The sequence below is a fragment of the Marmota marmota genome, unplaced genomic scaffold (genome assembly GCF_001458135.2).
Source record: "Marmota marmota marmota unplaced genomic scaffold, marMar, whole genome shotgun sequence".
In the NCBI taxonomy this organism is placed as follows: Eukaryota; Metazoa; Chordata; class Mammalia; order Rodentia; family Sciuridae; genus Marmota; species Marmota marmota.
In genome coordinates, this window is record NW_025999853.1 from 31479812 (window position 1) to 31500466 (window position 20655).

The 20655-nt window shown below is 36.7% G+C and overlaps 1 protein-coding gene across 1 annotated transcript in view; it reads left to right on the forward strand.

Annotated features, from left to right (window-relative positions):
• E2f7 (E2F transcription factor 7) overlaps positions 1 to 20655 on the forward strand; it is a 40356-nt gene that overhangs the window by 10228 nt on the left and 9473 nt on the right. Inside the window, exons 4-7 of the mRNA XM_015482969.2 lie at positions 2701 to 2866; positions 7228 to 7518; positions 8766 to 8924; positions 10250 to 10384. Coding sequence (XP_015338455.1) covers positions 2701 to 2866; positions 7228 to 7518; positions 8766 to 8924; positions 10250 to 10384 — 751 coding nt within the window. The remainder of the gene's footprint in view (positions 1 to 2700; positions 2867 to 7227; positions 7519 to 8765; positions 8925 to 10249; positions 10385 to 20655) is intronic.

Sequence of the window (20655 nt, forward strand, 5' to 3'; positions counted from 1 at the left end):
AAGTCTCATTGCCTCCTGAGTGTCTACTGAAACCTTCTAATAACTACAAAATGTGGATATCGTGACAGATTGCATACACAGCAAGCATGAGAATCTCATTCTTTTCTATGAAATCAGATACTAAAGGGATTTGAAAATATATATTATAAAACACTGATCTTTTCTCACTAAACACCTTAACTATCTCAGTTTTAATTTCTAATATGGTAAACATCAATAGAAAAACCCACATAAAAAGCTCTGTAGTATCTTCAGTAATTTTTAGGAATATAAAGGAATCCTGTGAACAAACTATTTGAGAACTACTATTCTAGGGTATGTATTGGGGAATTGCTAGGTCAATGGATATGAAAATGTTTATAATATAATGCCAGATTATTTTCTAAAGTACTGTTAGCTTTCACCACTAATATATAAGCATTTATTGATCCATATCCTCTGTGACACTTGAAATTATCAAACTTACTAAGTTCTGCCAATATTTTTGTACAGTTTATATGTTATTGGGCAATTCATTTACTTTTCCTTGATTATCCAGGAGGTTAAGCTTCTTTCCACATGATTGCTGGCCATGTGTTACCTTCAGTGCAGTGCCTATTTGTGTTCTTTGCCAATTTTTATTGTGGTTTTTTTAATTGATTTGTAGGAGGTGATTATTGACACTAAACCATTATCAACTGTATGTGTTACACATATATTCTTTCAGTTTGGTAACTGTCTATTCCTTTTCTGTTGTTTCTTAACGGACAAAAGGTCTTAAGTTTAACATAGTCCTTGTATGTAAATCCTTTCTTTTAAGGCTGATGTTTTTATGTCTATTTAAAGAAATCCTTTCTATTCCAAGGTTAGAAAAATATTCTCCTTTGTCTATATGTGTAGTGAGTCGAGAATACAACTTCATGTTTCTGTGTGTATAATCACTTGTCTCTGCGCCATTTATTTGCAAGTTCTTCCTTCCCTCAGCAGTCCAACCTCAGCCATATGTCAGATCTCCATTTATGTTTGTTGTGTTTCTGGACTCCTTTCTGTTCCATTGGACAGTTGGTCCATTTTTATACCAATACCATATTGTAAAGCAGGACCTTCAACTTATTTTTCTTCAAATGTATTATATGGCTATTCTTGGCCCTTTGTTCTTTCATATATACATTAAATTAAGTTTTAATTGGAATTGCATCAAATCTGTATATTAGCTTGAGATGAGTTAATCTACTTGTGGTACTAAATCCTCCTACCCATGAAGATAGTGTATTTCTCTTAAGTTTTAAGTATTCTCTCACATCTAAGTTATTTTTAGTATTTTATGCAAATAGATTTTTCCAGAATTATTCCTAAAAACCTTATCAGTCTTGCTGGGCATGTTGGTGCATACTTGCAATCCCAGGTGCTTGGGAATCTGAGGCAAAAGAATTGGAAGTTCGAGGCTAGCCTAGATAACTTAATGAGACTGTCTCAAAACAAAATTTTTAAAAAGGACTAGGGGTAGCTCACTGGTATAGCACTTGGTTAGCATGTGTAAGGCCCTGCGTTCAATCCCTCATACTGCCAATAGCAACAATAACCACAAAAATATTATCAGTCTTGTTGCTATTGAAAATTATATCTTTTCAACTTCATTTTCTGATGCTGTTATATAGGAATGCAGCTGATTTCTAAAATACATTGTCTTGTATTTAGCTTCTTTGCTAAATCTTTATTTTTAGTAAATTGGGATTTTTTTTTAGCAGGCTGTCATAGCCATTCATATATTCTACAGAATGGAAATGAGGCTTATTCCTTTCTAATCCCTGTGCCTCTATTTGTTTTTCTTGTTCTCATGTGCTAACTAGGATCTCCAATATGGTGTGGAAGAGGAGAAATGAAAATGGGCATTCTTATCATTTTCCTGATTTTAAGGAATGCTTCCAAGGTTTTCCTATTAATATAGATGCTTGCTTTGGGGTTTTTATGAATAGTCTTTATTGAAGTTCTCTCCTATTCCAAGTTTATAAGGACTTTTCTTAAAATCATAAATGAAATTTATCAAATGCTTTTTCTGAATCTTTTGAAATAATCAAATCACTTTTCTTCCTATATCCATTCATTGAAACTTTTATTTTCTTGAACTTTTTCAAATGTGGGTTGATGAGACAATGCTATTGTATACTTGCAATTTAAAAAAAAGAATAAGAACAAAGATTATTATTTAATGACCCTTGTGCAGTTTTATCAACCTTTAGTTGATTGTAAAATGTACAAGTTAGGATATTTAGTGCAGGTCAGTGCATCTCAAACTTACATAATGTCAATATGAATCACCCAATATCTTACGAAAAGGCAGATTCTGGTGCAGCAGGTCTGGGATGAGGCCTGAGATTCTACTTCTCCAACAAGCTCCTGGTGATGCTCATTCAGTTGTTTTCAAAGAGCATGCTAGTAGCAATGGTGTACCAAATAACCTATATATGATTACATTGTTTATTTAAAAATTTTTAAATAATAGACTCATCCTTATGTTACAAAGGTGAACAGCTTCAGTCCAGAGAAAGCAATAGGGAAAACATTAAGAAAATTATATTTAAAAATATATTTTAACTAGAATCTCAGGTGGTGTGGATTGGGATGACCTCCCCACCCCCATTTGCCAGTACCAACCATAGTGATTTCTCCATTAGGATGTTAACCATGACATTTCCCTCCTCCCTTCTATGCCTTTTGTAGCTTGATGTTGGGGACAGTGCTGTGGACGAATTTGAAAAGCAGAGGCCAAGCAGAAAACAGAAAAGTTTAGGACTGCTGTGCCAGAAGTTTCTAGCTCGATATCCAAGTTATCCCTTGTCAACTGAGAAAACTACCATCTCTCTAGATGAAGTTGCTGTCAGTCTTGGTATGTATCAACAGATTACCTAGAGGCCTGTCTCCAGTTACAGTGGGAAACTGGTTTCCTTGGGCAGGCAAAAGGTTTCAGGTGGCCTCTTTTATTAACTAAAGAATGCTCTTTCCAAAAGGATGGGACAGAGGAGCAGGAAGAGCTTTGTTCATCACCATCAAATTTCTCTTCATTCTAGGAAGTGTCCTAGTCCAAATAAAAATGCAGGGTTTTTTTTTGGGGGGGGGAGGGGGCAGTGTTTTAACTTTAAAAAATATTTTTGTAAGAGGCAACATTTTTTGAGACTTAGATTATAAATTAACATCTCATTTTATTCATTTATTTATTTTAATGTGATGCTGAGGATCGAAACATGCTAGGCAAGTTTTCTGCCACTGAGCTACATTCCCAGCCCCTAACATCTCATTTTAAATTCATCTTCAGACAGACTCAGAAAATATTTAGAATTATCCTGTTTTGTTTTTAATAATGTTTTTAAGAGTTCCTACAGAAGTGGTTTTATTTCCTTTATATTTGAGAGCAAGAGCATTGTGTTTGAAACTGTATACCATGATATTCACAGCAAGCATGTCAAACAATAAAAAGCACATCTGGACATAACTCAAACAGTTAAACCTCATAACAAAGAAGAATACCCGTGTTCACGTGGCATGAGCATGTATAATGTGTGATGGGTATACAGGCTGTGATATATGTACAGCTGCTTCAGAATAGAGACCCCTAGTGGATATGGATTGTAGTTGGATTCAGGATGATCATGTTGGTAATCTTTAAAAATACAGAAATCACAATGATCTGAAGGTATAAGTGTCCCCTTAAAAAATAAGATTTTACATACCAGGGAAAAAATATTTTGAAGAAATCAGCTAAGTAGATAAATGACCAATATTTTGTTTGTTTCTTAATCTTATTCCTTTCATAGCCCAGAAAAAATGTGCCCCAATAGATCAGTGTCAATCTGAATTATTCAAACTGATAGCTAAGAAGATGATTTTGGTTGCTGGAAACAGATAATGAGTAGGCAGTGAGTTTTGGGAAAACTGTGAGCTGAGCTTTGAGTTAGATGGAGTAGATTTGAAACCCAGCTCTTGAGGCTGTAAGAGCTTTAAAAAAGTTAATTAATCTTGTCTATACCATAGGGACCACAGCAACAGAGACATTGCAAAGATGGGAATAATGGAATAACATGCCTAACTTAGTCCTTGGCATGGGTAGTTCTTGCTATTATATGGAACAGTTTCTACTCAGTTCTTACTAGATTGTTCCCTTCTCCCCGAGACCTGTCAGCCTCCATAACTAGAAAGAAGTAGAGTGCTGGGGTTAGGGATCTGTTTTGAAACCTAGAAGTATAATGCAATTTTCTCAGATTTCTGATAATCAAACAAGAAAATGAGCCAGGTGGACAGAGGCCCAGTGAAGAGCCCGTTGAGGCACAGGGTCCTGGAAGCTAGTCTTAAAGAAAATAAGGGTAAAATAATAGCTTATTCAGTGTCCTCACTGGAAAGGAAGTATCCAACTTCCATTCAGGGGTCTTAACTGATGTCATTGTAGAAAAAAATGTTGGAGAAATTTGTTCCAGTTCCCAGAGAGGATGGAAGAGTGGACTTCTCTCATCTGGGCTGCAGATCATTCTGGAACAGAACTCCAGAGGTTTTTTTAACAGCTTTCTAATGCCTGTAATTACTGATCTGCCAAGTAAGCATGCCATTTCTCTTCACATGAGTTTGGGAATGGGATCCCTTCCTAGAAGCTATTTCATTGGTGATCATCCTCTGGGGGTGAATCCAAACTCCCTGATATACCTGGGTTACAAGCTGCAAAACCATAGTTTAATCAAGGATAAGCAGAACATTCAAATATTATTATTTCCCAGATTCTGGTGCCATGTAGATCTGACACTGATATTATGGGTAAGAATTTAAAGAAGTGGGAATGACTTTTAGTAGAAAACAGCACAGCCTCTGAAACTATTTTACTAGGTTGAGAGTTACTCTCAATAAGCTCCATAGGGAACTAAACCAAGGGAAAGGTGGCAACAGTTGGTAATTCCTTAACTGTACAATTAATGTCATGACTAGAATTAATAAGACTAGCTCAATACAAATGAACAGGGGCTGTGGTTGTAGCTCAGTGGTAGAGCACTTACCTAGTATGTGTGAGGCACTAGGTTTATAATCCTCAGCACCACATTAAGAAATAAATAAAATAAAGGTATTGTGTCCATCTACAACTTTTTAAAAAAATTAAAAATACAAATGAAAAAGAAGGCTGAATGCTAGGGGGAACCTTTCTGAGAGAGCAAGCCCCCAGAGTAATCTATAGGTCTAAAGACCTGTGAAATGGAACTTGTTAGTGCATCAACCCCCAGTTAAAGATTGAAATTGTGAATGATTAAGCAGACAAGTAACTGCTAGGTTGGTTTTTACCAATACTACCCGCTAAGCACCCTTTGTGCATAGATAAACATCTTATTCTCCAAGTGGTCAGGATCTTCTTTTATTTTGCTTGGGATGTCTGGCCACTAGATGGAGACTTAACAGCTTGTTATCAAATATGAAATAACAAAATAGCTGGGCATATGGCTGGCCCTGGGGTGTCTCACTTGCATTCACATGACATTTCTAATGGGAAGGTTTATAGATTGTCACACTCTAAACAAGATCTGTTAATATGTGAAAACAAACTGGAATCAAGAACCAGGCACTTGTGGTCAAGGGGCTGCTGGCTGCTCCTGCCAGCACCTTCTTGCAGGCACCTGCTACCAAAGCCTAAGCTTCCGAGTAGGGCGGATTTTTCAGGGTCATGAGCTGAAATGTTCTGATGTGACTGTGAAGTGCCTCTTTGTACGTGTGATAGAACTTCCCCTCAGCTCCAGAATTTCCTTTTAATTTGGTGGCTTTCTCACATTAAATCTTTGAAGGGCCTAAAGCTATATTCACTGAGTCTGATCTGATTACATAACAGCTTCTGGCATGTGCAATGAAAGAGGGAATCTTTGTAGCTGGTCTGGTTTTTTGTAAGGTTTTTGTTATGGATACTTAGATGAGAGCAAAAAAGAACAGTGGGCCTGGGGGCCTGTTGCACAACAGAATGAGTCCTAGACATGAGACTTTTTAAAAAATCTATTTCTACTGTGACCTCTTATGTTAGCAGGGATTTTAGGTTATCTCTAATGCTATGTAAAATATTTAGAGAAAATTAACACCAACTGGTGACCCTTTACATTTATGGTCACATTTAATCCTCGTCATTTTATGAGATAAATTCCAAGGCACAGAAAGGTTAAATAACTTCCAGGATCACCCAACTAGTAAGGGATAGATCAAGGATTCAAATCCAGGCAGTCTGACCCAGAGCCCTCCACAGTGATTATTTTTGGTAATTCAGTGGATAGCTCATAATCTTAGCTACTTCAGTAGTATAGGGAAAGTGGGAGGAAACTGATGAATTGCAGAATTGCAGTGGTCACCTGTCTGTGCTTCATTGTTGGACTGCTTGGCAGGATATGGTAAAAGAGAACACAGGGAGAGTTGTCAGTAGCCATGATGAGAAAAAGGAGACTCATGTTCTTCCAGCCCTGGATATAGCTTCCTCTAGCCATTTGAAAAGGGTACCCAAAGCCCTTTTACCATTCACTTGCTTCACTGGGCCATTAAGAGTTTTCAAGTTTAGCCAGGCATGGTGTCGCACCTCTGTAATTTCAGCGACTTAGGAGGCCAAGACAGTAAGATTGCAAGTTCAAGGCTAGCCTCAGCAACTTAGCAAGGCCCTAAGCAACTCAGTGAGACCCTGTCTCAAAATAAAAAATAAAAAGGGTTGGGGATGTGGCTCAGTAGTAAAGTCCCCTGGATTCGATCCCAAGTACCCCTCCTCACAGAAAAGAAAGTTTTCAAGGTTATATTTTTACATCATTCAAACCCTAAGAAAGGATTGTCCAATAATAATGTGGCAGTTGTTAGTTTATTTTATAGTCTGTATAATTGGGAATACAAGCCACAATCATCCATCCATTCATCATTCATCCAGTAGACATACTGTTATGCATATTATTCAATACTACCAGTTCTAATATGTACAAATATTTGTGTGGTTATCCTGATGGGTCTAAAGAATAGGTGCTGTACCATTATGTCACGCAGATGGAACTATTCACCATCTTGAGGAGGGTGTTCTAGATTAGATCTGTTTGGACTGCATCAAAAGAAGAAAAAAAAAATTCTGTTGCTTGCATCCTTACGGGTTGAATTTATTGATCATTCACATCTGATGGGCATTACATTGGGCACCATACAAAGTAGTTCCCAGACTTGGTCCATGTTCATCTGCATCATGTCTGTTTGCTTCTATTTTTCAAACAGGTGTGGAAAGGAGACGCATCTATGACATTGTAAATGTGCTAGAGTCACTGCATCTGGTCAGCCGGGTGGCCAAGAATCAGTATGGCTGGCATGGACGGCATAGCCTGCCAAAAACCCTTAGGACCCTCCAGAGACTTGGAGAGGAGCAGAAATATGAAGAGCAGATGGCCTACCTCCAACAGAAGGAACTGGACCTGATGGATTATAAATTTGGAGAACGCAGAAAAGATGGTTGTCCAGATTCCCAAGATCAACAGTTACTGGATTTCTCTGAACCTGACTATCCCTCTTGTGAGTCCATTGTAACCTCATGAATAATGGCAGAAAGAGCGATGATCTTTTCTGAAGAGACTCACTAGTAGAATGAGAAGTGCCAGATTGATAACCCAGAGGAAGATGTCCCTTTATTTTTTACTGAAGAAAGGGAGACAGATGGCTTCCCAACTGGGCCATCAGCACCGCACCTGTCTTAAAATCAGTCTGGTGGCAGTTCACTTGGTATTTGGCATGTCTGGACCATGGATCATGTAGTGCTCCCCGTTATAGATTGATGGGCCCATTCTGTTTTCTTTTTATGATAATTTATTTTGAAGTTATCTTCTCAATTTTTTTTTTTTAATTTTTTATTGTGGGTTGTTCAAAACATTACAAATTTCTTGACATATTAATTATATGTTGGAGTAGATTACATAGAAGAGAGCTTCATTAACAAAGTATTGATAAAAAGACAGACAACCCTCTCCTTCATTTTGTACAGAATTTTAAAAATTTGTATCTGCATTGTTCTCGCCTTTCCGCAACTAGTATTTTTCTTCTTTCCATTTTTGCCATTGATCTTCATCATTCTCACCCTCCTCCTCGTTGGCAAGATGACAAAGCATGAAAGAAGGGTGGGCCTGGTTTTCATTAGATTCACTAAAAGTCAGGCCTTTTAGTTGCACCGCACGAGGCAGCACTTATCCTTCCACAGCCACCTGCCAGGGGTGGTTTACCTGCCATCCACAAGGCACACATCTAATGAGTCTGTTTATGTAGATCTTATCTGTTCCCCTGTTTCTGAAAACTCTTGAATAGGGCACCTAACTATGTTTTCAGGGTATATTTTTTTATATTGTGAGCACAAAGAAAGAAAAATGGAGTTCTTGCTTTTGAGAGGAGAGTTGACGTTCTGTAAACAGTTCCTGATCCCTACCCTCTCTTTTTATCTGTCTACATTAATCTTTTCAAAATGTTCCTTCAGAAAAATTACCACATGGATTCTGTTTTATAACATATAAGTAGAAAGTGTTAAGAGCAGTTTTAAATACACGTAAGAGGTTATGCATATGACAGAGTGATTTTATAGGCCATAAGAAAATCCTTCTTATTTCTTTATGAGCTGATATTTGTGATGTGTGTCCAGTAGGCTTCTGCCTGTGACAAGGATGATCCTTCCATATGCTGGTGGCATTGGATAGTTATGGCAAACAACTATCCAATGATAGTCTTTCATGTGGTAAATTCCATGTTTTGATGTTCTTGTTTCCTCCCCTGTGTAGCATCTGCAAACAGTAGAAAAGATAAGTCTCTGAGAATTATGAGTCAGAAGTTTGTCATGCTGTTCCTTGTCTCCAAAACCAAGATTGTTACTTTGGATGTGGCTGCCAAGATACTGATAGAAGAAAGCCAGGATACCCCCGATCATAGTAAATTTAAAAGTAAGAATTTTCACTTCAATCCATTTAAGCACAAAAGGGTGGTATTTCATATGTTGGTATCTTCTACCTCTGAGATTAAAAAATATACATACTATTTTTGAGGAATGTGCTCATAAAAGTACTTTTGCTATGAGGATAAGCTAGTCACATAATTGAATTTCCATTAAATTCCTGTCAGAAGCCTTTTCCTCAACTGTTACAGGGTACAGTAGAAGCAGAATGCCATCCCAAGAACAACGGTCAGGGAGGGTATGGATTACTTTGCATTTCTCTTTAGAGACAGAGTATCTGAGTTTTCTTTCCCCTTTTTTCCCCACCCCCTGCCTACTCTTCTGAAGGGTGGAGATGAAAGTTGTCTACAGGTAAGAAACAGAGGAATGGTCAGGGCCCGGGTGGTGGGACGTGGATGCTGGACAGGTAGAGATTTTCCAGATGACACACTTAATGCCATCCTCCTTATCCATTGAGCCAGTGCCCTGGGCTCCTGGCAGTCCTTTCAAGCTGGGAAATCATGAGCTCATCATTTGCTAGCTTCTACCTGTTTCCCCCCACCAAACTAGGATGATGGCTACCTTGTGGGTGAAATGCCTGGATAAAATCCAAATCTGTTAGGAAGATGGTGAAAACTTGATATTTTTAGACAATAATCCAATGTCTTTGCTTGATCTGAGTCCTGAAGTCAGGTGGATTTCATACCTGTTAAGTTTCTTGAATAGAAATACTTTATGGTTTTTCCCCTAATATCTGCATTTTTCAAAGGTCTCTCCCCAAACCATAAGATTCAGAGAACACACTGCAGTGTGGTCAGAATGCCACATGAGGAGCTGCTGTCTTTAGCACAGTTGTACCTCATGACATTGAGTTCCTGTGTTCCCAGAATGCAGCCTTGTAAGGAAGCCCTGGGGAATCCCTGTCATTTTTACAGGCCAGCTCCCTATGAAGCAGGTGCCACAACCTCTTGCTGGGAGAAAACTCAGGACAAGCTCTTAATGTGCCACATATCAGAATTACATTTATTAAGCCTTTAATCATGTCCTCCCATGGTGTTTCTGCAATCACAGTGCTCCCTGCCTATCACCAGATGCTCTCTTCTAAGAGGTGTGAAGTTGTGGAAATGGAAGGACATAGTGACCTTCCTTTAATATTTGTCTTCATACACATCCAATGCATAAATCTTGGGTACTTTCATGATAGAGCCATTAGTCTCATCCCACCCCACTCTTTTTGAGGTTTATATGATATCTGAAAAACATTACCTGTCACATAAACTGAAATTTAATGGTGTCATAGAAGGGATGACCATAATTGTGTTTTATATCTTCAAGCAAAGGTACGACGCCTCTATGATATAGCCAATGTTCTGACCAGCTTGGCTCTGATAAAGAAAGTGCATGTAACAGAAGAGCGAGGCCGTAAACCAGCCTTCAAATGGATCGGGCCTGTGGACTTCAGCTCCAGTGGTAAGGAGGCATGGTTTTGCTAGGGATCTATTTTTATTATAATCCCTAATTCCTTTTCCAAGTTGTCATCTACCACACAGTGAAATTGATCTTCTTTTCTCAATAATCCATGTGACATACAAAATTAGGGTAGTGATTTCACTCATTTTATTAGCCTAAAAATGGTATGTACTGGTTGGCTCACAGTAGTAAGGGAACTAGAAGCTTATAATCACGGGCATGTCTACAACTATTAAATTATAGCTTTTGTTGGGCGTAGTGTTGCACGCCTGTAATCCCAACAACTGAGAAGGCTGAGACAGGAGGACTGCCCACTTAGCAACTTAGTGAGACCCTGTCTCAACATAAAAAATAAAAACCACTACTAGGGATTATCTTGGTGGTAAAGTGTCCCTGGGTTTAGTCCCTCCAGAAATTTAAAAAATAAAAATTTTAAAAAATTACAGCTCTTCATAATTTTTTATTTTGTTCTGGAGCTTTTACCTGGAAGTTTGGCAGTAAGAATTTAAAGTGATACTTCTTTTGAACTCTGGTTTTTTCTATATTAGCAGAATAAAACATTATTTTTCAGTGAAATCCCAAATAATGTAAAAACTATGTCAGTTACTATTGTAAATCTAATATATGGTAAGATTGCTTCTAAATGTAATATGGATATAATGAGCCCTTTTGTAATTGATCTGAAAAGTTACAAATGTCATAATTTTAACTAAAAAGATGTGAAAGGTGGTATTATCTTCTTCTTATTGCACAGGTAATATCTAAGCAATCAGGGACTAGATCCTACTGCAACAGATATGCCTGGGAAAAAGCCATTAAAGTTATTTTTAAATTATCCTTTCAATTTCAGCTTTAGTGGTATAAATTCATGCCACTTAACTCAGGCTTATAAAAGATATCATTCTCTACCTCATTTGTTAAATACACATTATTCACTTAGGAGCTAGATGAAACCTCTTAAAATCAAGTATAATTCAACACACCACGTACTTAGTAAGTATGGATTGTGCAGATTACTGTCCTACTTGCCATGAGAAATTTAAGATGTTTGTGATGCAGTCCCCGCCTTCATGATATATACAACTTTGCCATTTTCTGCTTCTCTGCCTTTGGCTTCTGTTCTCTTCACCTGTGAAACCGTCTGCTTTTCAACATTAATAGGTCACACATCACTTAACAGGCACATGTTCAGAAAAATGTGTTGTTAGGAGATTTCATCATGGTACACAAACTAAGACTACTATAAAGTCACTAGGCAATATGATCTCATGAGACCACGGCTGTATAATATGGTCTGTCCTTGATCCAAACATCTTCAAATGGCATGTGACTATATTTTACTCAGCCTTCAAGATCTGGCTCAGTTATCAACTCTTCCCTGATGTTTTCTCTAATCACCCAGAGCAGACTATCTCATTTTAGCAACTGCAATTTAGTATTGTGTTGTTTTACTTGATGAAGTTGATACTGTGGGTTTTCCCTTGCCCTGCACATTTGGGGCCAGACATCATTATTCATCTTGCATCACCTCATAGTACCAAGAACAGTGCCTTGATTATGTTAGTTAACTAATAAGCTTCTATAGAAGGTGCATAATTAGCATATGTAAGAGGATACAGGTTTAGTTCTGATAGACTCTTAGGTTTTAGAGGGGTGAAAAAATAGCATATGTGAGAATAAATCTGGGATGTGCTGGAGAGATGAGCCACTCTGACTTAAATGCTGAGAGTAGGATTAAGAGTACATGAGATAAAGGCTGGGGCTGGGGCTCAGTGGTAGAGTGCTCGCCTAGCACATGCAAGGCACTGAATCTGATCCTCAACACCATGTAAAAATAAGTAAATAAAATACAGGTTAAAAAAAAAGAAAGAGAAAAAGAGTACATGAGATAAAATATAATCCGATGGGACCACACTTTTGGAAGGCCTTAAAAGTTAGGCCAAGAAATTTGTACTAGATATAATGAGCAGAAGTGATCAGGAGTCCTTGAATATAGAGATTAAAAGAAAGGGCTAAAGGTGTTGATGTCTTGAACAAAATTATCACTGGGGAGATGAGCTGGTGTAGAGAAACCAAGTTCATGTTCACAACCAGTGGGACAGCAGCTGAGAGAACTCTGTGATCTGATGTAGGGAAAACAGTTTGGCATCAGGTCAGGAACCTCAAAGTGAACCAGTATTCTCTGACCTTCAGAAACCTGGTTCTCTTTCTGTATTCCCTGGTTCCATTACTGATAACATCATCAAGCCAGCAATCAAGTCTGGAACATCAAGTCACCTTTGATTCCTTGACTAACATTCCTTTACCCCTACAGTAGCAGTTCATCAGGGTTAAATTTCATAAATATGTCTTCTCGTCTTTCCCACCAGTATGGCACATTTGATATAGATATAGGTGTTTTAGTTTTAACTGCTTTATCGAGGGGTCATTGGCATATAATAAATAGCATGGAGTTAGTTACAATTTGATAAGTTTTTGAAAATGTAAAACTTATAATGCCCCTGTGAAGTAATCACAAAACTGAGTATATCCATTACCTATCACCCTCAAAAGTCTTTTCTGCTTCTTTGTATTTCCTCCCTCCTGGCCCTCATTTCCATCCCTAGGCAACCACTAATCTTCTTTTTGCCTCTCTAGGTAGGTTTGTTAGTGTTTCTAGAATTTTTTTTTACAAATGAATTATGTATAGTTGTTGCCCATTATTCACAGATACCATAGTTGTGAATTTATCTGCCCAGTAAAATTTATTTGTAACTCTAAAGGCAACACTCATTGGCATTGTCACAGTCATTTGTGGACATGCAGAAAATTTGAGTTTCCCAGTACACACCTTGGTTGAACAAGATTCCTTTTTTTAGTTTCAGTCTTTGTAGTATCACGTTTTTACATTTCTGTGCTTTGTGTTAATGGTTTTGTTACTTAAAATGGCTCCCAAGAGTGATGTAAGCAAGATGGCTAACTAGAGGTGACTACTGCACTTTCTTTTTCACACAAGAATCAAAACAAAGAAAAACAGCTATTTTACTGGAGTGCTGTGTGGACAGAAACATTATGGAGCACAGAGATACATAGCCATCTAAAGAAGGAAACTAAGCACACTGCATTTTTCATCCAGTCTCTCCAGATCAATCTTGAACCAAGGAGGACTTTGCTCAGCAAGGAAAGAAAAAACAAAGAGGCTCTGAGTCCAGTTTGGAAGCTACCAGGTTACACTGCCTGGCCATGTTGTGCTATTCCCTGCTGAGGCACCTGCTGAGTGCCCTCTTAAGACTCTACCACCCAGGATTCTAGAAAGTTGCCCCTGGCAAATCAGCCACCTAAGCCCTATGAACCAGCAGAGTAGCTCCACTTACCCTCCCAAATCCCTAGGAGACACCTGGGCAACCCACCCTGAGTGTCTCTGCCCTGCAAGGGTCATTGGGAGATCATGAGGTGGCCTTGCCCATGCTCCTGCTGCTCTGAAATCAGATAGACACCTTCAATCTCAGGAAGCAGCTGTGAAGCATGTGCTGAGTAGCTTTGTCTGCAGAGCCCCTGGAAGAGTTGAATGCCTATCCATCCATGATCCTGAGAAGCAGGCTTCCCTAAAGGCCCAGCCTATCTGGAAAACAGCCAAATATCCCCTTCCCACTAGTTCCTGGAAGGAGCTAGGCAGTTTACCCTGAGCATTTGGTTTCTAGAGATCTTGAGAATTCATCTGCATAGCCCTCAGACATTGACAGGTGCACAGTTTTGGCCCATTGGTGAGGCCTATCCCCATGCAATCCTCAGACACTGATGGATACCTTGTTACCAGGCACACTGTGCTGTACTCATGTGAGTCCACAATGGTAGCACTCTTTCCATGCAGCCTGTAGAAACTGATGGGCATTCAGAGCTGCCAGAAAACAGGCTCCACCTAAAATATTTGATCCCAGCTGGTAGTACAAGCCCACAACCTCTGCAGCCTAAGCCACTGAATCAGGTGCAGACAATGCTGATGTTGAGTACAGCTAAAGAAGCTGCACAAACACTGCATATAACATCTACCTGGAATCAAAGTCAAAATAGCCTGTCCAAGGTCCTAAGACATACGACCAAGAGAAAATCTGTTACTCTGAAAGCCACCCAATAAAATTGATAGTCACTTCATCAACCAAGTGCACAAGTATTAAAGTAAGGACACAGGAAGTATGGAAAACATAAAAGGTAATATGATGTCTACAAAGAAACAGATGCTATATAAAAGGAAATCAATAGATTGCCTGACAAAGAATTCAGAAGAATGATTTAAGAAACTTAATGAGAAAAGAGAATACAGACAGACAATTCAATGGAATTAGGAAGATCATCACTATGAACCAAACGAATTTGGAACTAAATAACTGAAGTTTTGTTTTTTTTGTTTTTTTTTTTTTAAAAAAAAAACATGGTTAAGAGCTAAACAGCATAACAGATCAGGCAGAAGAAAGGATTTCTGAGCTTAAAGAAAGGTCTTTTGAAATAACCTAGTCAAGTTCAAAAAAAAATTTTTTTTTAAGCCTCTTAGGATTTATGAGATGCCATTAAGCAAGTCAGTAGAAGGGGAAAAGGCATACAAAACTATTAGGTGGAGTAATTGCTATAAACTTTCTAAGTCTTAGAAAAGACAGACTATCCACTTCAGGAAACTCAAAAAAACCTTACTACATTTGACAAAATAAGAGCCTCTCTGAGGCAAATTGTGGATATATATGCACCTAACACTGGAGCACCCAATTATATAATGTTGATTATTAGATATAAAAGGAAAAATGGACTGTCATACAGTAATAGTGGGAGACTTCAACTTTTATCACTGAAAATAGTATCCACTTGAATCAACAAAGCAACTTTAGAATGGAACACTACTATAGACCAGAAGCCAAATAAAATCAGATGGAAAAAGAAGACGTTACAACTAATAACAAACATATGAACACTGGGATCCCATATGACCAAATATATACCAACAAATTGAAAACCTTAAAGAAATGTACAAATTTCTTGACAAATATAACCTATCAAAATTAAATTATGAGGCATAGAAAATCTGATAACAAGTAACAACAATGAATCAGTAATAGAAAGTCTCCCATCAAAGAAAAGCCCAGGACTGGATGATTTCACTTCTGAATTTTACCAAAAATTTAAAGAAGTAATGCCAATTCTCTATTCCAAGGTTTCCACAGTAAGGGGTTTCAAACTCATTCTGTGGTGCCAGCATCATCCTAATACCAAAACCAACAACAACAAATAAGAAAGCTATAGACCAATATTTCTGATTAACAGATGCAAAAAATGATCAATAAAACATTACCAAACTGAATTTAATAGGACATAAAAATTATACACCATGATTAATTGGGATTTATTCCTGGGATGCAAGGATATTTCAACATATAAAAATCAATTAATGTGTAATATAGCAACAGAATAAAGGACCAAAATTGTGTGATCATCTCAACAGATGCAGATAAAGCATGTGATAAAATTTAACATTGCTTTATGATTAAAAACCCCTCAAAAAATTAAGTGTAGAAGGAATGTTCCTTAACACAATAAGTGCTATATGTAACAAACCCACAACAAACATAATGAATGGAAGAAAGCTGAAATCATTTCATTTAAGGTCAGGAACAAGTCAATGATGTCCACTTTCACCATTCTCATTTAGTAAAGTATTGGAAGTTTAGCCACAGCAGTAAGGCAAGTGAAAGAAATAAAGGGCATCTAAATCAGAAAGGGAGAAACAGTCAAATTATCCCTGTTGGCAGACATGATTTTATGTATAGAAAAACCTAAAGACTCCACCAGAAAACTGTTAGAAGTGACAAATGAATTCAGTGAGGTTGCAGAGTACAAAATCAACATATAAAAAACCTAGTAGCCTTTTTATGCACTGTTATGGTTTGAATCAACAAAGAAACTTTAGAATGAAACACTACTATAGACCAGAACACTACTATAGACCCAAAAGCTCATTTGTGAGATAATGCAAGAAGGTTTGGAGGAGAAATGATTAGGTTATAGCCTTAACCTAATTAGCAAATTAATCCCTAATGGGAATAACAGTGATGACCAGAGGCAGGTGGGGTGTGGTTGGAGGAAGTTGGTTCATTAGGGGCGTGTCTGTGGAGTATACATTTTATATCTGGAGAGTAGAGTCTGTCTGTCTGTCTGTCTCTCTCTCTCTCTCTCTCCTTCCTGATCATCGTGTGAGCTGTTTCCTTCTACCACACTCTCCCACCATTATGTTCAGCCTCACCTTGAGCCCCAAGGAATGGAGCCTGCTGTCTCCGGATTGAGACCTCTAAAATCATGAGCCCCTAAATAAATTTTTCCTCTTCTAGCATTGTTCTGGTCGGGTCCTTTCATCATAGCAGCGGAAAAAGCTGACTAAAACAGCACCAATAACAAAATTGCTGAGGAAAAGGACTCAAGGAAAATAATTCCATTCACCATAGCTACAAAATAAATAATCAGAACACCTAGAAAATATCAAAGGAAGTAAACGATGCATACAACAAAAACTACAGACACTGATAAAAGAAACTGAATAGTAAAAAAAAAAAAAAAGAAAAACAGAAAAGATATCACATGTTTTTGAATTGCAAGAATGTTAAAATGTCCATATTACCCAAAGTGATTTATTTCAATTCCTATCAAATATCGATGCCATTGTCCACATAAATGAAGAAGGAAAAAAAAAAAACTAAAATCTGTATGGAGCCCCAGAAAACCCCAAATAGCCAAAGCAGTCCTGAGCAAAAGCAATAAAGATGTAAGTATTATGATACCTGAGTTAATATGAACCTATAGTATCCAAAACAACATATTGGCATAAAAACAAGCTAATGGAACAGAATAGAGAAACCAGAAATAATGCCATGTATTAATAGTCAACTGATTTTCAAGGACAGCAAGAACATACATTGGAGGACCCCAAAAGCACAGTCAGCAAGTTTTACTGACAAATGGGATTACATCAAACTAAGAGGCTTCTGTAAAGGAAACCACGGTAAAGAGACAATCTATAGAATGGGAGAAAACTTGTAAACTATTCATCTGGCAAAGGATTAATTTCCAGAATATATGAGGAACTCAACAGCAAAGCATAATCTAATTTTAAAATTTATGAAAAACCTGAATAGGCATTTCTCAAAAGAGAATATACAAATAGCCAATAAATATATCAAAAAATGTTCAGTATCACTGATTATCAGGGAAATGTAAATCAAAACCACAATGAAATGTCATTTCCAATTAGAATGACTATTATCAAAAAGACAAATGTTGGCAAGGATGTAGAGAAAGGACTCTCATAAACTAGTGGTGAGATAGTAAACTAATCATTATGAAAAACAGTAGAGGTTCTTCAAAAACAAGCATCTACTTGTGTCAGCACCATTTATTAAAAAAGACTAACTGGAGCTGGGGTTGTGGCTCAGCGGTAGAGCACTTGCCTAGCACTGGTGAGGCCCTGGGTTCATTCCTTGGCATCACATAAACAACAACAACAACAAATAAAATAAAGGTTAAATTCTTAAGGAAAAAAAAAATACTGTCCTTTCTCTTCCAAACTTTGAACCTTTATTGAAGATAAATTGGCCATATATGTAAAGTACCATTTCTGGACTCTCCCAACTATTGTCCTAGTCTGCTCATCTATTTGGTATCATGATAATATTGGCCTCTGACATTGTTTTGTAAAGTAGTCCATCCCAAATAGAATTTTTATAGAATTAGTCTTTTTTTTTAATATTTGGTAAAATTTATCAATGAAGCCATTTGGCCCTGGGGTTTTCTATCTAAGAAGGTTTTTAGCTATAGATTACTTTTCTTTAATAGCTATAGGGCTATTCAGGTAATTTCTTTATTATTTCCTTTCTTCTTATTCTTAAGGTAAAAGCTGAAGTTCTTAACTTGACATCTTTTTTTTCTAAGAGGCATTTTAGTAATATAAGTTTCCTTCTCAGTACTTCTTTAGTTGATATAGTTTCATTTTAAATTTCAAATAAATTTTTTTTTTATTTCTTCAGTTTCACAAGTTATTTAGACATGCATTTTAGTTTCCAAATGTGCTGGAATTTCCCACATATCTTTCATTGATTTCATTCCATTTGATTAGAAGACATACTTTTTATAGCTTGAATCCTTTTAAATTTATTGAGATTTATTTTTTGAGGCATATAATCCATCTTGGTAAATATTTTGTGTACACTTACAAAGCATGTATATTGTTATTGGGTGGAATATTCTATAAATGATAACTAGATCAGATTAGTTGATAGTGCTATCCAATTCTTTTATATCCTTACTTATTATTTCTTTACTTGTTCTATCAATTATTGATAGATGGATATTGAGATCTGTAATTATAATTGCAAATTTTTCTATTCTTGCAGTTCTATCAAGTTCTGCTCTATGAATTTGGGATTGCTATAACTTCATGATGAATTTTTTTATTATTATGAAATAACCTTCTTTATTCCTGGTGATACATTTTGTGCCCTAAGATTTGCTTTATCTGATAGTAAGATAATCACTTCAGCTTTCCATTCATTAGCATAGTATATATTCTTCATCCTTTTACTTGTAAACAATTTATATCATTTAGGGTGTTTCTGGTGGGCACTGTATTGCTGTTTATTTTTTAATCTAATCTGATAATTTCTGCTTTCTGTATTATTTAGACCGTTCACATGTTATACAATTCCTAATCTGTAATCTATTTTCTTGCTTTTTGTGTTCAATTTGTCCCATCTGCTCATTGTTTATTTTTCATTTGGATTTATTATTTTTTTTTTTGGTCTCCATTTTAACTTCTTTGTTGGCTTATTAGCTGTAACTCTTTTTTTTTTTAATATTTGTTTTTTAGTTGTAGTTGGACACAATACCTTTATTTTATTTATTTATATGTGGTGCTGAGGATTGAACCCAGGGCCTCGTTTGTGCTAGGTGAGCACTTTACTGCTGACCACAACCTGAGCTCCAGCTGTAACTCTTCAGTATTATTTTAATGGCTGCTTTAGGGTTCATTGTATACATTTATCACAGTCTATTTTCAAGTGATATTATACAACATGTATAAGAACCTTACCTTTCATTTTTCCTGCCTGTCCTTTATGCTATTATTGTCAAACATTTTACTCCTATGTATATTATAAACCCCACCATGCATTTTTTAGTTTAGATAGATGATCATCTTTTAAAACTATTTTAATAAAAACAATTTTATCTTTTCCTATAGCTACCATTTCTGGTAAACATCTTACCTTTTGGTAGATGTAGATTTCCATTTAGTATCATTTTTCTTCTGTTTGATGGACTTTTTAAAACATTTTGTAGTACTGATTTGCCAGTAAAGAATTCTTCCAAGTGCTGTATGTCTGAAAACATCTTTAGTTCACCTTTAGATCTGAAATATATTTTCACTGGATAAAGGATGCTAGGTTAAAGGGTTTTGTTTTGTTCTTTTTCTTTTCTGGTGCTGGGGTTTGGTTTGGTTTTTGTTCTTTTTCTTTTATGGTGCTTGGGATTGAACCCAGGGCACATATGGTAGGCAACTGCTCTACCACTGAGCTTCCTCCCCAGCCCAAAAGTTTTTCTTTTCAGCATTTTAAAGAACTTGCTCCACTGTCTGCTAGCTTGCATTATTTAACAAAGAATCTGCTGTCATCCTCTTCTGTATATAATGTGTCAATGCTTTAAAATTTACGTCTATGCTGACTTTAAACAATTTGATGATGTGTGACTTGGTGTACTTTGTGTTTCATGTTCTTGGGTTTGTTGAGCTTCTTGGATCTACAGGTTTAAAGTTTTCTTCAAATCTGGCAAATTTCCAGTTATTATTTCTTCACATATTTTTTGTCTTCCTATTTCCTGTCCTTTAGAATTCCAGTTGTATTTGGCTTCTTGAAATTGTCTTTCAATCTTTTTAACTCTTTCATTTCAGTTTCTCTTGCTGTATCTTCAAGTTCACTTTTCTTTTTTCATTTTTCCCTTAATATCTAATCTACCATTAATCTCATACACTATTTTTCATCTTCAGCATTTTACCTCTAAATGTTTAATTTAGACTTTTTTCTTTAATGTCTCCAAATAATGTACTCAGTCTTTCCTCTGGCTTCAAGACAGTCATAGAACTCACCTTATACCTGTCCCTAAGGGGTCACTGTCTGATGTCCAGTGTCCTAAAAGCCATTGTTTATATATTTTGTCAAATATTTTTATTCAATTCAGGATGGAGGGCAAATATGGTCCCTGTTTCT